This window comes from Clarias gariepinus, chromosome 16 (genome assembly GCF_024256425.1).
Source record: "Clarias gariepinus isolate MV-2021 ecotype Netherlands chromosome 16, CGAR_prim_01v2, whole genome shotgun sequence".
NCBI lineage: Eukaryota > Metazoa > Chordata > Actinopteri > Siluriformes > Clariidae > Clarias > Clarias gariepinus.
In genome coordinates, this window is record NC_071115.1 from 18046551 (window position 1) to 18062500 (window position 15950).

General features: G+C 39.3%; 1 protein-coding gene across 1 annotated transcript in view; it reads right to left on the reverse strand.

Moving 5' to 3' along the window:
* recql5 (RecQ helicase-like 5) overlaps positions 1–15950 on the reverse strand; it is a 43742-nt gene that overhangs the window by 10652 nt on the left and 17140 nt on the right. The window contains exons 8-12 of the mRNA XM_053514556.1: positions 8655–8876; positions 6101–6197; positions 5237–5273; positions 2952–3010; positions 221–294 (exon numbers count right to left, since the gene is read on the reverse strand). Of these exons, the coding sequence (XP_053370531.1) occupies positions 221–294; positions 2952–3010; positions 5237–5273; positions 6101–6197; positions 8655–8876 (489 nt within the window). The remainder of the gene's footprint in view (positions 1–220; positions 295–2951; positions 3011–5236; positions 5274–6100; positions 6198–8654; positions 8877–15950) is intronic.

Genomic DNA, 15950 nt, shown 5'->3' on the forward strand with positions numbered 1-15950 from the left:
TAAAGGAGCCAAACCACAGGAAGTAAAGTTGGAAAGTAAGACAACAGATTAAACATTATACAAGGTGTCTGTAGGGACACCGGTGCAAACCTCAGGAACGTACTTTAAATGTTGAATAACCACCACAAGATTAAAATGGTAATAAAATCCCTCACTTTACAGCGTTCAGTAAAAGTCATGACATGATGGGACGGAACTAAAAAGGAATCCTGAATAATACCTGTATGGCTGATCTGTCGTCCCTCTGCAGTTAGTCAGAGATGCCTGGAGAAGAGACAGACAGTGTTCCCGAGCCTGAGCAAAAAACACACACACACAAATACACATTAATTAAGTAAATAAAACTTTCTCTTTTTTTTTTTTCAACACTTTGCAAATCTAATAATTAAATGTCAAAATGCCACATACTGTACACATTACTGCCACTAGGGGGTAGTCTCTTCCTATATCTTACACTGCCCTGATAAAACATGCTCATTATGCTTATGCTTACACTTGCATTGTGTAAGCGTTATTAAAACAGCCCTCATGTGAGTGCAGTTCTGTAAGTCTCATTATTCCACAAATGAATATTACTGTAGCCGACTAAAGGAATCCTCAAGAACATAGATATACACAAGAATATATATATATAACGGATTAAGGGATTATTTAAGAAAAGATAGGAAACTATTTCAAAACAACTACTTCTGTGAATTAAATAGTTTGCAATAAGCAGAACCGCAATTTCAAAGAAGTTAGATTCTGATTGAATGCTTTGTGCATGTAAGCGTTCCCGTAAACAGATAAAATGTCATCTCAAACTGGAATGATTTAAATCGGATTTCGGAAATATTGTCCATTTTTTACAGAGACTTGCATGGTAGGATGCTCCACAGGACGCTTATAATAAAAGGATTTTATATGAAAAAATAATTAGATCATCAATTAAGATTGGTGGAACGTGCTGTTAAGGGATGTCTAACAGAAAGAGTCTTGTGTCTGTGTCAATTTTTATATTAGTAACTCAGAATGGTTTCTGAAAACACTTCACCCCTTCATTTTAATCAGTGAGAACACAAGTGTTCTGGGATCGGGAACCGTCCCCGAGTGTAGTGGGAAAGGTGGTCTCAAGCACGGTATAGATCAAATCAGATAAGAAAGCCAATCGTACTTAAACATGGAAGTGGACTATTTATAAAACGCATACTGGCACTGGCGCAAGCTCCACGCCCTCAGAGATTTTGGAGGACACAGATGGTGTCATTTTAAAAATCGTGTGGCCTTTAGCTCAAAGTAGGCAGGCATGTGAGATCGTTGCTCTTGACATTTTTTCTGAAATATCAATAATATCAGGTCTAGTGTGAAGCTCGACGTCCTCGTTCTCTTCTTCTCTTTGTGTTTAATGGTGGCTCATAAAGCAGCGAGGTGCATACGGCTGCATAAAATATGCAGAAAATATGCAGGTGTACCTAAGGACAAAGGATAATAATAATAATAATAATAATAATAATGGGAAAGTTGGCCAGCAAGGATGTGGGAAAGGGAGGGCTGTTGGTAGAAATCGTTCCTGGGCACGGTACAAATCAATCATGACTAGTGTGAAATCGCCCAGTGTTTCCTAAGAGTCAGGAAGTAATGCCACCACAGGAATTTTCAGAATGCAGGACTTTCTCAGTAACACGATAAGCAGACTTTTCTCTTCTTAACTTCTAAAGAGGCCTAGAAGAGAATGTTTACAGCTGGAGAAACATGAGAAAGAGGGGAAAAAAAACTACAGACATTCCACAACTAATTTTTCCAGAGAGCGACTTACAGAAGCGATTTAACGTCAATGGTTTTTGTCTGTTTGTTAGTTCTTTAGTCTTGATGCATGCCTTCCTTTCACCCTGAGAGTTGGTGGAATCAGTCGAGCAGTGCTAGAAGGTCAGAGTGAGCGTGGCACAGTGTGAGGTGCGTGGCAAAGTGCTTTGAGAGCAGTGTTGGGTGGAACGCGGTACAAAGTAACAAAGGAACGTGTTAGGCTCGCCATTTAAGTACTGTTATCTATCTATATTTTCAAAAATGTAATCCGTTATTTAGACAATCTATGTAATCCGTGAACCAGACAGCAGTGATTCCGTTAGTGTGAAAGCCGTCTACAAGCCCGCCCCCGATAATCAGCCCCCTCCTGTTATTCCTGCTGTTATACCCCTATCTCACCCATGCAGTTTGACTATGTGAGGAGCGACGCGCGGATGGATGGAAACCTAATCACAGCGTAATGAATCATGATAAACCGTACTTACGGCCACCGCGCGAAACCGCGTAGGTGAGATCGGGGTATTAGTAGTTAACAGACTATGGGCCAAACTTCACTGAGTGATGATGGTAGAAAAATTATAAAGGTCTTGACTAAAACAACATGCATGAGGAATCACAAAGGAGTTTTCATTTTCTGCAGTGGAAAAGTACTCTAGTTACTTTTATCAGAAAGTAATGCTGTAATGTAACTGATTACTTTGTAAAGACAGTAATTTTGTAATGTAATTAGTTACTTTAAAAAGTAACTTGCTTAGGGTAATCGTGGACTGGCCGGTTTTTGGCATCAGTGTCGTGAGCCAATGTAGAGTGGTGTAAGAAATGCAGTATTAAAAAAATAAAAACAATATAATTGTGGTAATGTGAGGGGAAAATAATGCAGACACATGGAGTTATAGTAAATTAATCAGCTTTGTGGTATAGAAACAAATAACAGCATGACACTGTGGAACGTTTTGCGCAAACAGGAAGCCCTATTGTGTTTTATTCCTTACATAACACTTTGAAGCGAATTCCAGAAAAGCTCACGTCAGTGAATTTCTTATAGTCCTTTTTGTTCTTATTGTCCTGCAAACGCACAGCACAGGCCCGCTACACTCCACACTTAATCTGTCTGTACGATAACGTGCTGAGTGAAAGCAAGAGTGCGACAGCTGAACCTAAATCATCACCTTCACTGTGAGCCTCGGGATTCTCTGACTGCTCGCCTCCTTTAATGGACATTCGGCATCTGGAGGGGAAACAAAAAACAAAACATTATATCGATGTCTATAACAATGTAATATAAAAACGTGTACTGTATCAGAACTAACACGGTCGTACCTCAACCCTTTGATTAGGAGATCAATAGTAAACCTGAAGAGTAATGTTTAGGGTGTGTGAATGGACTGAGCAGTGGTCTGAGTCTGCCTTTCATATCAGCAACAGAGCTAAAACAGTAGCTTATAAATAGATTATCAGTCTATTTATATTCAAGTGGACGCCACTGACATTCGTCTCGTAATACCGCAGCATGGGTGGCGGTTATACTGCATTAAAAACTCTTAGCTCTTGAGGACCTGATACAAAAAAAGTTGAAGAAATGAATAATAATTGAGGAAATGCACGATGACTCCACAGACTACCATCTGTTGATGAATATGCGGAAACATTACAAAACCTAACGCGTTCTTTTTTTCTCTCTTCTTCTTCCGGCTGCTACCATTAGGGGGCGCCACAGTGGACCATTTGTCTCCATCTACCACTTCTTTCTTTGTCCTTCCTTCCTAAAACCTCCTGGTTGTCTTCTCTCACTACATCCATCTCTTCTCCTCCTACCTGGCAGCTCCATCTCTAACATTCTCCTCCCGATATACCCTTCATCCCTCAACCATCCTACCTGCACTGTCCCTCTAATATACTCATTCCTAATCCTGCCCATTCTTGTCAATTGCAGCATCTTTAACATCTCCAAGCCCAACCACACTGCTGGTCTCACTACCGTCCTGTTTGTTTCATTCTTGCTGATACCTTTCTGTCTGAGATTACTTCTACTACTCTTCTCCACCCATTCCACCCTGCCTGCACTCACTTCTTCACTTCTCTACCACACGTCCTATTGATTTGGAAAGCTGACCCTAAATATTTAAACTTCCTCTACCTCTATTCCTTGGTACTGGACCTTTCCCTGACCCTCTCTCATTTACATTTATATATGTACTCCGTCTTGCTTGTACTGATCTTCATATGCCTCTTCTTTCGAGTGCATGCCTTCACCTCTTTAAATCTGGGTTAATACAAAAAAGAAATATTTAATTATGAAGACTCCCAAGCACTTATGTATGTTGCTCTGGATAAGACCTTCTGCCAAATGGCTAAATATAAATGTTATGCAAGTTAGCAAGTGGCACAACGTAAGTAGGTACATCTATAACAGACTCTATCCATGCACGGATCTATGAGTAAATAACTTTATTTATTTTCACCCTGGGCGTTGTTTCTGAATTTGGCTCATCATATGATTTAAAAAAAAAACACTTAGCACTAAGCATATGACATGAGGTGCAATAAGATAACTACATTTAACACTTAAGATAGCATGATACTGTATCTATGATCAGGGGCAGCTCAGTGCCACACCAAAGCTGATTATTTTCTAATAATAACTTGAGTTTAATTCCTCTTATGCTACAGCCACTAATTAAGATTTTTTTTTCCATCCATCCATCCATCCATCCATCCATCCATCCATCCATCCATCCATCCATCCATCCATCGTATATACAGTACCACTTGTAACCTGTGTAGGATTGCAGAATGCCATCCCAGGTAAATTAGGGCACAAGGCAGGGTACACCCTGAATAAGGTAGCCCCCAATGCAAAGGCATAAGCGAGCACACACACACACACACACACACACACAATCATATTCTATGATCAATTCGGAAATAACAAATCAACCTACAGCACATGTCTTCGGACTGGGGAGGAAACTGTATCACCCTGAGGAAACCCACCAAGCACAGGAAGAATATAGAAACGCTACACCCACAGGAACGGAGGAGAGACTCAGACCTTGTATCAGTGTTATTTCTTACAATTATGTTGGTTTACACTCAATGCTGTGGAACATCTGCAAAAACAAGAAGTTCTTACCACAGAAAGGATTAAAAAAAAACTACCAACAACTCTTTCTCTCTCTCTTTCTGTTTAAAAATAAATGCAACTTGTTACAGAGGGACCACAAAACTTTCCAGTGCTGGTAAAACTTATACACGCTACAGATACATGACATGGAGCCCTACAGCTCCACGGTTGGGGTTCGATTCCCGCCTCGAGATCTATGTGTAACTAATATAAATCATTATTTATCAAAATCTTTTCAGAATGTCCACAAAACATTACGATGAATATGGGTTTGAGCCAAAATGTTGATGATGATGTTCTGCAAACCAAAATTGATAATTGGACACTAACCTGGTGGAGCAAACGTCTCTTTTGGGCCACTTGATCCCTGAAAGTTAAAAAAAATATATATATGAGACAACAAAGACTAAAAGATATAGATCATTCTACAGTACACAGCATTTATTTTTATGCTATCCCTGTTCATCCACTAAATCAATAAGGGTTGTTGTACTTTCAGCTCCTCCCTTCAAGGGGTCAGCCCAGCAGGCCATCCGATCCATGTACAGCTTGGCACAGGTTATATCGATGCCCGTCCTGACACAACCCTCCCCTTCTATCCGAACTTGGGACGGGGACAAAGGACGTCCTGCATCTCGTAATGCACCGGCAGGGAATTGAACCCCGGCTATCCGCATAAGCCACCAATGCTTTCCATCTTCTAAATAAATAAATTAGATAATTTCCCATCGCCACGTGAATTCTCTGGGAGATTCCTGATATTCCCGCTCTTTCACTCCCCTGCCCTCTTGTTTGGGTTTTTTGGTCAAATGGACTAAGTTCACAAACATTTCCCTTTGGTGCAGGAAACAGTACAGTCAGATTTTCTCTCTCATATGGGGAAATCATGAACCCTGTATTTCTAATTCTGAAAGTATTTAGGCAAAACAGCTGGAAAACAGATGTGTGTATGTTAGAAATTAGCAAGAAAAGAAAGAAATGGAAGAAAAGCAAGAGAAGAGGAAAGAATGTGCGGCAGTCTCTCAGGCCAAGTCAGAGGGCCTGCATGTTGGCGGTGGTTGATGTTGCACATGAACTTTGAGATTGTCAAACAAAAGTTGAGCGACTGCACCGACCTGATCTGAACTAGTGTGTGCTTGTTTACATCTTTACAAGTGCACATGCGAGACAGAATTAGCTCACAGCTAAATTTACCTTGCGTAGACTCATCTGTTTCCTGAATAAATCCCCGAACTCTTTTTTCCGTTTTTCAGAGTCTTCCTCACCGCTGCCCTCCCAGTCCTCATCATACCTGAACACACACACAATCAGGTACACGGGTCCTCAGTCAGATTTAACCAGACCACTTACTGTACTCACAAAGCAAATACATGCACACACAGACACACAAACACACCGACGCACATAGACTTGAACACACAAGCAATCTGTAAAATCGCAGGTAGACGTCATTTCGACTTGATGAGATTTTTGTGTATCGCAATTAGTTTTCATTTCAATTCTCACGACACTAAGGATTTACTGTTCGATTCATCCCAGGCAGCTACATTTCTTACAGGATTTAAAGTATTAAAAAAAGGATCTATTGAAGTGATATGTATAGTGGGGCAAAAAAGTATTTAGTCAGCCACCAATTGTGCAAGTTCTCCCACTTAAAAAGATGAGCGAGGCCTGTAATTTTCATCATAGGTATACCTCAACTATGAGGAACAAAATAAGAAAAAAGAAATCCAGAAAGTCACATTGTAGGATTTTTTATGAATTTATTTGCAAATTATGGTGGAAAATAAGTATTTGGTCAATAACAAAATTTCATCTCAATACTATGTTATATACTCTTTGTTGGCAATGACAGAGGGCAAACGTTTTCACAAGGTTTTCACACTTTGTTGCTGGTATTTTGGCCCCTTTCTCCATGCAGATCTCCTCTAGAGCAGTGATGATTTGGGGTTGTCGCTGGGCAACTTTCAACTCCCTCCAAAGATTTTCTATGGGGTTGAGATCTGGAGACTGGCTAGGCCACTCTAGGACCTTGAAATGCTTCTTACGAAGTCACTTCTTTATTGCCCAGGCGGTGTGTTTGGGATCATTGAAAGACCCAGCCATGTTTCATCTTCAATGCCCTTGCTGAGAAATCTTACGATACATGGCCCCGTTCATTCTTTCCTTTACACAGATCAGTCGTCCTGGTCCCTTTGCAGAAAAACAGCCCCAAAGCATGAAGTTTCCACCCCCATGCTTCACAGTAGGTATGGTGTTCTTTGGATGCAACTTAGCATTATTTCTCGTCCAAATACGACAAGTTGAGTTTTTACCAAAAAGTTTTATTTTGGTTTCATCTGATCGTATGACATTCTCCTAACCCTCTTTTAGATCATCCAAATGCTTTCTAGCAAACTTCAGACGGGCCTGGACATGTACTGGCTTAAGCAGGGGGACATGTCTGGCACTGCAGGATTTGAGTCCCACGCAGTGTGTTACTGATGGTAGCCTTTGTTACTTTGGTCCCGACTCTCTGCAGGTCATTCACTAGGTCCCCCCGTGTGGTTCTGGGATTTTTTCTCACAGTTCTTGTGATCATAATGACCCCACGGGGTCTTGCATGGAGCCCCAGATCGAGGGAGATTATCAGTGGTCTTGTATGTCTTCCATTTTCTAATAATTGCTCCCACAGTTGATTTCTTCACACCAAGCTGCTTACCTGTTGCAGATTCAGTCTTCCCAGCCTGGTGAAGGTCTACAATTTTGTTTCTGGTGTCCTTTGACAGCTCTTTTGTCTTAGCCATAGTGGAGTTTGGAGTTTGAAGTGTGGACAGGTGTCTTTTATACTGATAATGAGTTTAAACCGATGCCATTAATACAGGTAACGAGTGGAGGACAGAGGAGCCTCTTAAAGAAGAAGTTACAGGTCTGTGAGAGCCAGAAATCTTGCCTGTTTGTAGGTGACCAAATACTTATTTTACAGAGACATTTACTAATTAATTCATTAAAAATCCTACAATGTGATTTTCTGGATTTCTTTTCTTTTTTTTGTCTTTCATAGTTGAGGTATACCTATGATGAAAATTATAGGCCTCTCCCATCGTAATAATCAGTAGATCTTCCACCATGGCTCCAAAACAGAGGACTTATTCTGTTTTTCAGGTTATCTTTAACATTACAAGCTTAATTTATTTGTAATTCAAAAGTTAATTCAAGAGCGGTCAGTGTTAGACTTGACTGTTTAATGCTGACACAATTAAACTGAGAACAGGAGCTAAACTATATAAAATGCCTGGCTCAAAAAAGTCTCACAGTCTAATATTTCATTGGATAGTTTTAGCTATGATTAAGCTGTGGGATTGCTTTGACAACCTTATGCAACTTCATTTCCGTCCAGAGTTGCAAAGATTTTTGGCAGAGATCCTGTATTGTAGTCAGGAGAATCGAACAGCATAATAAATTCCTCTCCAGCACATCCCAAAGACTCTCAACAAAGTTAAACTGGCCTAGTCATGTGCAAAAATGGTAAAACAAACAAAAAATTATAATTTTTTCCATCATTCCATACATTAAGGTAGTCAGCTGTACGGCAGGCACTATGCATGATGAAAAAAAAAAGCATATGGTGTGATGCAGTTTAGTGAAAAACATTTACTCGTACCAACTGTACTACATGGTATCATATACATTTGCACTGATTATTTTGTTACATATAAAAATGGCCTCAGTGTCAAACTTGTATGACTTTAGTACTGCGTCAGCTGACCTCTCAAAGCCGTAGCCTTTCTTTCCCCCTCCGTAAAGCTCGCGGTCAAAACCGAAAGGTCCCCTGTGCTCAGAGCTCTGTGCTGGCCCGGTCCTAGTGCTGAGGGTCGCAGCTCTTTCCAGTTGAGCACGAACAAGTTTGGGGTTCTGACAGTAGTCACAGGCGCCGGCACAGTTGGGTGTCTGGTCTCCGAAGAACTTGGATATAGTGGCATGTCTACATCTAGAGAAGAAAAAGAGAGATTTCTGTGGGTTAGTCGGTGAAAATGTGCAGAATTTGGTTGTGACTTCTTCAATAAAAGATGTCCAGAATGAGTGCTAGAGAAACTAATATGTTACTAGCTAACTTTTTTTTCATTTATCTTCTGTACCACTTATAGTGTACCGGGTCGCACGGGGCCTGGAGCCTACCCAAGGAGATCCTTGTACATCCTGGACAAGGGGCAACCCCCATTGCAGGGCGCGCACACACACACACACACACACACACACACTACAGGCAATTTGGGGGATGCTGATTAGCCTAATTTGCATGTCTTTTGCGAGAAAGTGGGAGGAAACCGGAGTACCTGGAGGAAACCCATCAAGCACAAACTCTATGCACACAGCTCCCGAGATGGGAATCGAACCCTTGGTTCTGGAGGTGTGAAGATAACTATATATATATATATATATTGAATATAACTAAACAATATCAGGACCATCAGGATTTACTTTTAACATTGCATAACCAATAATTCCAAATGTTTCAAACATTCAAAAATGTTTTTGGTTTAAGTACTGTATTTGGAGATTGGACATATAAGTCGTTGGGACATATCTGTTGTTTCACATGCAATAAAATCCTCCAGCATTTTTCCAGGGAGTGTTTCCAAGAGCATACACTTCAAGGAGTGCTGGACCATGGATGAAGTTTCTTTTTGTTAGAACAAAAAGCACAACAACATGACTCATACTCGTATAAATGACTTGTGCAATTATTAGATCTAGAAGTTAAACTCTGGTCTGCCTGCACACACTGTGAGAATTCATCAGGAGTAAGTTAAGGTCTTGTGTGTGAAAAAAATGTCTCACCCTGACGTTTTCAGTGAAGGAATTTGGGTCATATGTGATTTGTTTACTATTAACTACCCAATAATAATCCCTGAAACGTGCAAACATAGCTGTATGGACAGTAAACAAAACATAAGACAATATGATGCAAATGATTGGAAGTATGAAGTTTATTCACTCACTATTTTCAACTCTGAAAATCTGAAAAATTATTTAAAATGAAAAACAAACTCTTAAGTCTTAGAATGTTGCGTATATAAATTTCTTACAAAATGTATTTCTGTCAAATAAATGAGGAAGTTGGATTGAATAGAAAATGTCTGTGTGCATCAGCACCAGAAACAAAAAAACACACAAAGTTGACAATGACGTGGAGTCAACATTGGGCTGCGATATGGCCTCCTTATATGCACGTCCATCAAGTCCAGTTGCAGCCACACCTCACTAAATAGTCTGATGGATTATCGTGTATAACTCTAGAATACCAGCAGCAGTAGTGTCAGCATTTTCTGCATGATTTTTCAACTCACGTCGTCTTGTCTTGAAGACGAACTAGGGCAATCAGCAGTGGAACCTTTTGTTGGGAATCTGTTCCACAGCCAGGAATTGGTATACCTGGCAACCATAAACTGTCCGGCAACGTCTGCTTGTGTTGCACCAAGTTGATGCATTCCGATGACCCTCTCTGTGCTAGCATTGTCTAAACGAGGCATGATAGTGTGAAGGCAGAATGCACGGCTAGCTGGACCTAATCACATGCATTCCTAAGAAGTAGATTTAAAACATTTTAAAAATACATGATCATTGTCTGTTAAATTTGCCAATCTTGCCACATCTGGCCATTGGACTTAATCCCCTCAACAATGCTCCAGAACATTTCACAAGACCTCATCCCCTTCATCATCATCCCTACAGTACCATCATTAATTGCTCTAAAACATCTGGTCACGTACCAACTGCATGACACACTCATGCTGCTTCACCTGATCCATAATGCTGTTATCTCACCTCACCCACCCCATTGCTCCTCATGTCCACTGGTTTCATACAACTTCCTGCCTTAGATGTTTATCTAGAGAGTTTTTTGAAAAGACAAAAAAAAAGAGACCTCAAAGCACTTATCTCACCTTGCACACCACTATACACTCTCCAAACTTCCAGCAGGGTGCAAGTGTATGACTGGTCTCACTGCGTCTCAGGGAGCAGGAAACAAATGCATCAGGACTCATCTCGGTCACCTACTGTAGGTTGTAAAGTGAACTTTCCAGAAAATGGCAATATTTAGAACTTGGCTAATGATTTACAACTTTCTAAAGAACTTACACTAATATTTGATTAATTTCCCTATATTATCTTCTCAAATGCTTTTTTTTAAGACTTAAAGTATTTTTATTCCATGAAGTAGTGAACCAGTACGAAAATATATTTACTGATGGAGACTTCAAAGCACTTCACCTTATATATGTATATTATTCACCTTATACACTATGTGACTGTGACCATACCTAACTGATGTCTCTCCTACTCTTCTCTCTCTCCCTGTCCAGCTAAATATGTCACTCCAGACCCCCTCTGCCCTCTGGACCTGTCTGACTCGTCCTGGTGCCCCGCTTCTATCTTGAGGTCTTGTCGCATGAAGGCCCCGTGTGGTCTGCCTGGCATGTGTGTGGTGACCAGGGACGGTTCCACTTTACCATGAAGACGGTCCTGGGTTTGGCAGATGCAGACAGCTGTTCTCTGAGCACTTGTGACTGCAGTCGCTCAGTAGTTCAAGACTGGAAATTCCTGAGCCTCCAACAACAAACTGGACTACATATTACAATCATAAAGACATTATCTGTTATATTGAACTTCCTAACAAACTGTATGACTGCACAACAATTCCTGCTATCTAATATCACTCAAATGAGGATGGGTTCCCTGTGGAATCTGGTTCCTCTCAAGGTTTTTCCTTGCCACCGCCACCCTGGGATTGCCCATCAGAGACAATCTGATCATTTCTCTTCAAGCACATTTTCTCACATTTCATACACATTTCAATAATTGTCCTTTGATTCTGTACAGCTGCTTTGCGACAACGACCATTGGTAAAAGCATACAAATAAAATGGAATTAAACTTCATTAGGTCATTCTGTATTAAGGCACACACCAAATGGCATAAGTTTAAGTCTACTGTAATTTTTAATTTTTTTTTTTTTACAACATGGAACAGAGAAAATGGGGGCCGTGTGGACACTAGACAAAAATTGGTAAAGGGATAATGCCGAAAATCATGCTGATGTGTTTTATTAATGGTTTCAGTGCAGCAGCAGTTGCCCAGCTGACTTTCCACAATTGCGAATGGTGGCAAGCAGAACTGATATCTGTATTACACCCTTCTGTACACTCCTTAAACCCAAAATGGTGAATTTGCTCTTTTCATGTGTTATATCTTAGGCTGTCGGTTCAGGGTTACTGTAAAATAAATTAAAAAAAATCATCAATACTGCACAAACCTGAGAGGAAAGGGTTTTACCAGGCAGCCAAGTACATACATCTGCACACATTTACACACACACACACACACACACACTCAGACACTTCTCTCCATAGCCTTTACCAGAAGGTTTCAGGTTACACACAGATATTTCGTAGGGGGACTGGGGGCTCTGACTCAAGCCTCAATAAAACAGCATGCGTACAGTAAACCTCGCTGCAATTTAACAAAAAGCCTCTGTGTGCCACGTCACAGCCACAACTTCAGAAAAAAAGAGCCTTTATTAAATAATTCATTTCAGTAGTTATGCATGTCTCAGTCTAATAGTTCACTTACTTGTTGATTTCACAATGAAAAGCTTGTGAGAGTTAGTGAAATGGAAAATTTCACAACAGCCTCTTAAACAAAATGGACATCATAAAAGAAATAGTCACATGGAATATATAGAAATATAATAGTCACATGGTGGTGCAATGCCAGAGGCAGAAATCCAAAGTTGGGTTTTTTTTTTTATGTTGACATTTGTGTGAAAGGTTGTCAGGAAATAATTAGTTTATTACCATTTATAAAGTCAAACCCTTCTTTAGTCAAATTTAAATTCCTTAACTCGCAATGTAACAAACACATGCCATCAGAAAGCAACAATCAAATAAAAAATAAAAAAACTACACTAACACTGCCAGAATAGTTTTTGAATCAGAGGACGGGAAGAAAATAGAAAAAAGAAAAAAAGAAAGAAAAAAAAAAAAAGAGTTTCCAGGGTGATCGGAGGGGAGGAGAAGTAGGCAGTCCTGCTGAGACAAAAGGGGTGTGTGTGGGGGTGAAAGAGGTAAACAGTGAAAGAGAAGGACGACAAGACAGGCAGAGGGAAGCAATCTCTTGTGGAAGAAACTTGAGGAAGAACTAAAGCTGAATTCTAGTTATGAAGAAGGGGAAAACGAGCTGAAGAACACAACCCACATGCTTGTTAAGCAGTTAGTCATTCAACAGAACTGCAACAGCCTTAAATGTGTGACAGCACTTCTGTCTGCACTTCAGACTGCCTGCACTGAACAAGAACAGCACGAGAAGGCAATCAACTGGAGGGAAAGAAAATACCCTTTAAAAATGAGACAACCATAACAAGTGAAACAAGACTGGAGAGAAATAAAAAGGCAACTCCGTATGCAACCCTGTTGAAGAGTTAAACAGTCACCCAGGCTGATTGTGGAATTCCCAAAACAACTGCTGAAACTGGAGCAAAGGAAAAGGGGCAGCAGACTCTTTTCCCCCCTCAGGTAAGAGAGGCTCCCTTGTTTTGTCAAAGTAAACTGGCTAGGCTAGTTAAGGCAGAACTGCAATGAAAAGACAGTCCACACCTAATTCACGTACTAGAGGAAAGAGTAATGTCTGCATGTGCAGGAGCACTGGATAAAGAGAAAACAGCTTTTATTTACTCTACAAGCCTAACTGCATTCACACACCGGCTGCATGCCTTTCACACAAGGGTTAAGTAAGGAATCCACAGCGCTATTTTAACACCTACTCTTGTCCAGCTGTGCTGCGTGGCCTTGTGAAGTTCACTGACGGCATTGCTGTTCAAACAGAACTTAAAAACCACAAAGGGTGTGGGAATAGACTAGTATCCGTTCACAGCAACACTAGTAATGATGGACATACGTAAACAAAGTGCAGAACCGCTTTCTCATGCTATGCGTTATGTTGTTTACTTACAGAAGAAACATTTGTGTATTAAATTTAATTACAGACCAAAGCTTTCCATGTTAAGTTTCCTTACAGACTAAACCTTTTGTACTACATTTATACAGCGCAAACCTTACATATTATTTTTACTTGCAAATTAAACCTTTACGAGTTAATTTAACCTTCATATTAAAGCTTTACATAATTTTCCTCTAAGACTTGTATACAAAGTTTTACTTATTGTCTAAACCTTTACATATTAATTTTACTGACACAATAACCCTTTACCTATTAATTTTACTTAAAACAAACATTTACATATTAATTTTACTTAAACAATAAATTGTTACATATTCATTTTACTTACACATTAAACTTTTAAATTTTACTTACACAGTACACCTTTAACACATTAAAGCTTTACATAATTTTACTCAAAGACTTGTATACCAAGTTTTACTTATTGTCTAAACCTTTACTTACAAACTACTGTAAACCTTTACATATTAATTTTACTTACACAATAAACCATTACATATTAATTTTACTTAAACAAGAAACTTTTACATTTTCATTTTACTTACACAGTACACCTTTACATATTCATTTTACTTACACAATAACCCTTTACATATTCATTTTTTTTACACAATAACTGTTACATATTCATTTTACTTAAACATTAAACTTTTACATATTAATTTTACTTACAAAGTACACCTTAACATAGTCATTTTACTTACTGACTAAATCTTACATATTAATTTCACTCCCATAATAAACCTTTAATTTATTAAATTTACTTATAGACTAAAACATTACATATCAAGTTTGCTTACAGGCTAAATATTTACATATTAAATTTACTTACAAACCAAATATGTACATACTACATTTACTTGCACACTACACCTTTACATAATAAATTTAAACTTTACTTACGGACTAAACCTTTAAATATTATGTTTTCTTACAAACATTGTAAGTTAAATATAGTTTGCATGCACACAAACTAAACACACATATACAGTAGCCTACCCACTTGCATGCTACAGCTTTACATATTATGTTACATACTTCTATACTTAGCTCTCATATACTGTTTATATGTGCTAAAGTTTTACTTGTCCTTCACATGAACATATAGTACATACAACATACAGTACTTGCGGTCTGTTTTTTAATATCTTTACAAACATCCAATGTTCGCCGACTTACATACAAAACGTTTATATACTGTACTACATTTGTACATTTACAAAATCTATTTTTAAATAGTTACATACTAATCCTCTTTATACTATGTTTTTGTGTTGCACAAGCACAGTTCCTGTCACCTTCATTCAACATTTAAAGCTGCACTGTTATAAGATCCAATCTACACTGCTGTATAGTCAGTTTTGAATATAGGGGCAGATTAAGATCACCTACACCTTAGATCAGAAGCAACAACTAGTTGCCTGTGGTTTTAAAATTATAAAGCTGTATTCCAATTTAGTGTCCTTTTTCTCCACACTTTGCCAACCCCACCCTGAGATATACGCCCTTACGGAACACACCCTTCCACTTCACCACAACACATCCCAAAAAAGCATGCTGAATGAAAGCCTACGTCGCTTTAACTATCAGGTTCCCTTCTTTTTGGCTGAAAAACCATATGTCTGCAGGCACACAGAAAAGCCACGTATGTAGGATATTACAGTACTATTGCTCAGGCTACTGGTCATATTACAAGAACCAGCAGTGTGGATTTTGTAACTGCAGCTGACAGTCTGTAACAAACTAGAGTAAGAATACATCAGGGCGTGGAATTCAGCGAGTGTGAGATCCAAGTTAAGCCTGAAATTCCAATCGGGTCATGTCAGAGTGTAAATGACACTGGCTGCAACTCTGTTTTGGCAGGAGGCCATCCAGTGTGGGAACGGAACCAGTTCACTGATCTGAATACTGTCTACCAGTTACTGACAACCAAAAACATCAGAGAAAATGGATGGCAAACAGGAAGTACTTAATATCCTCCAAAATATCTGGACCAAGTTACAGAATCTCCCTGAAGCAAACTCCATTGAGATTGCAGGCTTCCT